General features: G+C 42.7%; 1 protein-coding gene across 2 annotated transcripts in view; it reads left to right on the top strand.

Moving 5' to 3' along the window:
- The window catches only part of snap29 (synaptosome associated protein 29), a 5334-nt gene extending 1089 nt beyond the window's left edge, over positions 1-4245 (top strand). For both annotated transcript variants that reach the window (XM_037481418.2, XM_037481419.2), the window contains exons 3-6: positions 21-214; positions 2905-2990; positions 3077-3181; positions 3321-4245. In XM_037481418.2, the coding sequence (XP_037337315.2) occupies positions 21-214; positions 2905-2990; positions 3077-3181; positions 3321-3481 (546 nt within the window). In that variant the 3' untranslated portion in view covers positions 3482-4245. The remainder of the gene's footprint in view (positions 1-20; positions 215-2904; positions 2991-3076; positions 3182-3320) is intronic.
- Positions 4246-6140: the final 1895 nt, after the last annotated feature.

Genomic DNA, 6140 nt, shown 5'->3' on the forward strand with positions numbered 1-6140 from the left:
CTATCACTTTGTCGCTGTAGGAGCTGGTTAGACAGGGGGAGGTTTTGAAGAGGGCCGACAAGATGATGGACAACATGGATCAGGACCTGAAGACCAGCCAGAAGCACATTAACGGCATCAAGAGCGTGTGGGGCGGCCTCGTCAACTACTTCAAGGGCAAGCCAGAGACGAAGCCCCCACCCGAGGAGCCAAAGGCCTACCAGGCCAACGACCGGTAAGATTGACAGCCTTGTTCTCACAAGTCTTTTCTCGTTTTCTTCAATTATATCATACATGAGCCATATCATGAGCCTTTATTAGTGTGTATGCTTCTCTGTACAGCTTCTATTAATTTTGGTTTTAGACCGTATACCACCACGACTTTTCTGGAGGTGTCCAATAAGATTTTAAACCAGATTCAATTGACGTCGAGAGAAAACAGATATTGCACCAATGGGAGTATAAAGGAAAATGTTATCTGATTTAAGTTTCAACTCTAACTGAATAAAATACTACTGCTTTTTAATCACCAGTTACAAATATTTAAAGAGCGTTTGAGGAAAAGAGTCATCATCCACTTAATGTGCCAATACTTTTTCTTAGATTATAATTACGGACTTATTTTTAAAAGGTTTGATTCTAAATCAAAAATTCTACTTCCCAGCCTGAAACCAATATGTTTTTAGTTAGTCTAATTGTTGGTATGCATGGATGCATTCCAAGTATTGTTCTTCCAATCTTAATTCAACTTATTATTATTATTCTAATTCTTCCATGGCACGTTTCAAGTCACTTTCAACTATTAAAACCGTTCAAATATTAAAATGTTCATCTCCATCAGGAGAGGGGTGCTATGACGTTTCGCTTTCTAGCTCTTTAATTTAATTTATATTAATTTAAATCATAAACTTTTTTTAACATGGTTTTCAAATGGAGTTTGTTTTCAAATCCTCTTAAACTTCAACTTTTTCAGCTTTTCCATTCATTCAGCTAGAGACACCATTTGAACTTTAAAATGTTGACAAAATTCTAACCCATTTTATAAAAAAAACAGCTTGTTGATATCTATTCTACTATTTTCATAATCACTAATTATGTTTCATTAGTTTTTGGGTCCGTTTGAGTTTTACATTGGTGAGTGGAGACAGAGTGCGAGCCGAGTCAGAATCTGGTAAAAAAAAAAACATATAGCACTATTGCCCTCGCGACCACAATATTCACTTTTCAGGCTTCATTTGGAATCAACAACTAATGCCGTGCTTGTGCTGGTTGGACTCATAGAGTATGGAATCCCACAGTTATTTACTTTTTGCGTGAGGAGCCCGAGAGTGAGACAAAGTCTGTCCCAAGCCCTACAGGCTCCAATACAAATCTGCCGACATATTCTTAAAAAAAACCAGAAGGTACAACCGAGAGACATTTAAACTACACTGATGCGCTCAGTAGAGTGGTCTCTCAAAATGAATTTTTTGGATACCCCGTATAGTTTTGCGCCAGAGGACATTTGTTTGAGGTGTAGGTTCTGTGTATAGTGCTGTCTCTATGAGCTCGCTAGTGAATGCAGGGGCTCCGTTGTCACGGTTACTCGCAGACGCTCTCGTCTCTGTCTGTGACTCACACCTGATCTGTATTAGCTGATTAGTATTCAGGTCTTACAGAGGACATTTTCAGAACTTTCCTTTCCTTGTTATTAATTAAAGAAATGAGTAGTCAGGTTTCAACATTATTCCATATTCTGTATACACATATACATCAAATACATTTCACCATCAACACGGGTCAATTTCATCATTTCCAGGCATGTACAGTACACCTGAAAAGTTTTTACCTTTTCCAAATATAAACACGTACAGAAGTATTCACAGCTTTTGCTCAATACTTTGTTGAAGCATCTTTGGCAGCAATTACAGCCTCAAGTCTTATTGGGTATGATGCTACAAGCGGTGCACACCTTTTTCTGGGAAGTTTCTCCCATTTTTCTGTGTCAAACCTCTCCAGATCCATCAGGTTGGATGGGGAGCGTCTCATGTATTGAGTCCTTCAGGTGCCTTTTAGCAAACTCCAGCCTGGCGGTCATGTGCTTTTACAGAGGAGTGGCTTTCGTCTGGTCACTTTACCACACAGCCCTGATTTGAGAGCAAGGCTGAAGCTCTGTGAGAGCGACCATCGGGTTCTTGGTCACCTCTCCGACGAAGGTCCTTCTCCCCCGGGAGGCCAATTCTAGAAAGAGTCCTGGTGGTTCTAAACTTTTTCCATTACTTATGATGGAGGCCACTGTGGTTTTTGTATCCACTGACACAATACTGTCTCTGAGGTCTACAGACCATCCTTGGCCCTCATGGTGTGCTTTGTCTCTATCAACTGTGAGACCTTGTATAGACATGTGTGTGTCCAGCCAACTGAATTTACCACTGGAGTCTCCAATCAATCAAGTTGTAGCAACATCTCAAGGCTGATCGTTGGAAACTATTTTTAGTCATGGTCAAGGCTGTGAATACTTAAGTACAGTTTCCCGTTTTTATTTAAATGTATTAATAGATTTGCAAAAATTCCCAAAACTATGTTAACATTATCATAATGTGGTGCAATTTAATTCATTCTGGAATAAGGGTGTAAGATAACAAAATATGGAAAAAGTAAAGTGCTGTGAATACTTTCCATATGCAGCAACAATACTCAGTTCCTAAAGGCACTGAATGTACAATATATGGCCGTGATTTTATAATTCTATATAACAACATAATGTCTTCACGCCACGCGCAAATCAATTATTAGAGTTTGGCGTGAAGTTGTGTGTTATATTTTACATGGTGGTCTCCGCCCCCCATAGCAACGACTGGGTGATGCTACGGTCCTGCTGGTGCCGTTGACTCTCACCAGCTTCCTCCACCAAAAGGCTGAACCGTGCTCGTCTGACTCTCTTAGATTACAGACTGCCGTTTCCAGCAGCAGAGGAAACGAAGAGAAGTACGAAGCCAGCCACCCCAACTTAAGAAAGCTGGAGACGGGAGGTAAGCGTTTGTTGTCACAGACCCTGGACGGGGCATAGCCGCTAACACCAGCCAGCTGCCATTGTTCCACCGTGTCTGTGTCCCAGGATTCGGAGCGTCTGCGTCAATAGATGACGACTCATCTGGCAACAAAGGATACCCTCAGAACAGACACCTCAGGGAGGCTCACCAGACCCTCGACAACAATCTGGGTAAAAAAACATTTCAACCTAAATTGATTTTGAGCTTATGTTATTTGAATATCCATTGCCACAATTAGCCTTCTGCTCCCTTTTGTAAGTATAGTCCACTCGTCCCCAGTTTAACTAACGTCCCCTGTGACTGACCTAGATGAGATGTGCAACGGCTTGAGCAGACTGAAGAACCTCGGCCTTGGCCTCCAGTCCGAGATCGAGGACCAGGACAACTCCATTGATTCTCTGATGAACAAAGTGGACAAGATGGATCTTAAGATCCACAATACGAACCAACAGATTAAAAACCTCAAATAAAACCACTGCTTGGCCCCTTGGGGGACGTGGGATGGAGGACGTCGTTTCAACACGGCTCTCCACCCCAGACTGTGCTCAATGAACTCTGTGTTCTGTTACTGCTGGTTTGAGATATTTTGATCCCTTTTTTCCTCTGGGGGACTCAGTCATTTCCGTGTCAGCTTTGTCCACAACATTTTCCTTCTAGTCGGTTTTATTTTCCGACAAGTTGATTTAACAAATCCTTGCAAATCAAAGAAACTGATTTATTAACTTGTGTGTATTCAGTGTTCAATGTACTGTTCTTTTTTTAATTCCCTCTGAAACTTCACTGGCGATTAGTTTGATCCGTTTTTCTCAATCACCAAATCAGATGAATGCTTTGACAAATGAAGGGTGTGCGTGTGTTTGTGTGCGTCCTGGACTCCCCATATGTACCAAACACTTGCACGTCACTTTCTGCCTTACATGAATATGTTCAGTACACTAATAATTGTCTTCATCTAACCATGAGATGCTTCCCTTTGTTTGTATATGATTGGTGTTCCTCCCCCCTAGCTTTATATACCTTGTTTTACAGGGATGAACATTGTGTTGAATTCTGCAGAATGTGAAGGAGTTAGTTGTGAAAAGTACTCTTCTCTGGGACATGTTTAGACCTAGATAGACCACTTTGAAGTTGTTTTTTAAAACAAAAACAAGTCCATTGCAAGAGAACTATTGTCACATGTATATCATGTAGTCTATAATTGAAGCCACATACCCAATAAAACATTTAGAAGGAGTCTTACATTTGTGTTCCCAGGAAGTCCCATCCACCACAAGGTAGTGCCATATTTCCAGGGTGGAACTACACAAGCCCCTCCCTCCCACGATGCTATCATTCATCAATTATTTGATTGGAACTGTTGACATGGTTTTGATAGTTTGACAGCATAATTAATACACAACAGAGTGCTGTTTTATAGGTTATGAAAAAAACATTTAAAATGTATAAAAACTTCAATGCTTCTCAGTATTCTTGATCAAAGCACACCAAAATTATCATGTCTATGTAGATTCTTTGAAAAAGCAAAGAAAGATTGTACTTTACTGTATTCACCAGAAATCAAAATCCTTGAACTATTCTGTTAGAATCTTTGAAAACAAAGAGGCTGATGATGACCACCACAGACGGCTGGTCTACCAGCTGTGTTGCTGTATGTAACTCGGGTCCTCGTGTCAAGGCGTCTATTCATTATCATTCCTCCGTGTTGGACCAGATGCTCCCTCAGTGGCAACAAGCCCTCATTAGGATGGCTTGCTGATTACAGTACACACTAAAAACACACACACACACACACACACACAGGGTTAAAATGACCACCGGCCGAGAGTTCCAGACAGCTACAACCTGCACTGTACCATAAAAAGTGTGGTATTATTGACAGCAAAGTTTACACCTTAGGACGGTTGAAGCAAGAAGCCGAGGACTTTCCAGTAGACGAGCAAAAGCAGTCGCCCCAAAACACAAACACCCTACTTGCTTGAGCAGCTACCAATTTCGTTTGGGCCACAGAGCGAGGGACAGATAAACGCTGTGCTGAGGCGACCTCAGGTGGAGGTGCCATCGTGCATCCAGCAACAGCACTGATGAGCGGAAGTGACCCCTGGGTTCCATTTCCCAACGCCATCCTGGGTTGGGGGCGGGGCAGGCTTTGAACAGCTGTCTTGTCAAAAGCAAACAATGGGCGCACTGTGACAAAGGCCCGTCGGTGCTGGAATGCCCCCCCTTTCACCATGCGTAATCCCAGAACACACTGCTGTCGGAGCCCATCAGGCAGCCGGGCCAGAGAAGGGGCCTTCCTGTCCTTTGGAAAGTGGGGTTAGCACCCAGAGGCAGGGCAGCCAGGGAGGGGTTCAGGCTATGGTAGAGCCCCCTTCAGAGGGGACGGACTGGCTAACGGTACTCTGCTACTGCCACTGTTGTATAAAATGAAAGAAAGAGTTGTGCTGACAAAGGGGATCTGGAGAGGGGGCAGAGGAAGGGAAAAGACAGACGGGGGGGGGCGCTCAGACACAGGAAAGTGATCTTTCCCAAACGAGTAACTCGCTGGGTGTTGATTTGTTGTATCTTTCTTCGTTTTATGGAAAGATTTCATGAAAAAAGTTACTCTTACATTTACCCCCTCGAATATGTCCGTCGAGTCTCCAGCCATAAGCCACTGTGCAAAGGCCTTATGAACATCCCTCAGGTTCAGGGACAAGACTTAACACTTATGGAGAGGGGGTGTCAAATTAATAAGACCACACATCACATGATGTATGAGGAGAGCAAGCTGGCTTTTACTTTTTCTTCTTCTTTTCTGACCGAAAAGAGAAAACCAGAGAAGAATCTTACATGCAAGATGAAGATGTCCTGCGTCTCGAGTGTAGACTGTATGGCATTCACACATAAACACACCCCCAAATTCCAGGGAAAAAAAAAAAAAAAACGTCAAACCATAATAATATACATTAGTTGTCCTTATGCCTGTCGTCATCCCAGCGAAGAAATGCCAAGAATGGGACCAGAAAAGATGTTGGTCGGTACGTGCTACGTATGTTACACATGCCCCTAGGAATAATTGCAGAGGAGAGGGGTGAGAAATGCTAATGGTGGTCTGTGGGACATCTGAATTATACAATGAAGATACGCACT

Source organism: Pungitius pungitius, chromosome 5, assembly GCF_949316345.1.
Source record: "Pungitius pungitius chromosome 5, fPunPun2.1, whole genome shotgun sequence".
NCBI classification, from domain to species: domain Eukaryota; kingdom Metazoa; phylum Chordata; class Actinopteri; order Perciformes; family Gasterosteidae; genus Pungitius; species Pungitius pungitius.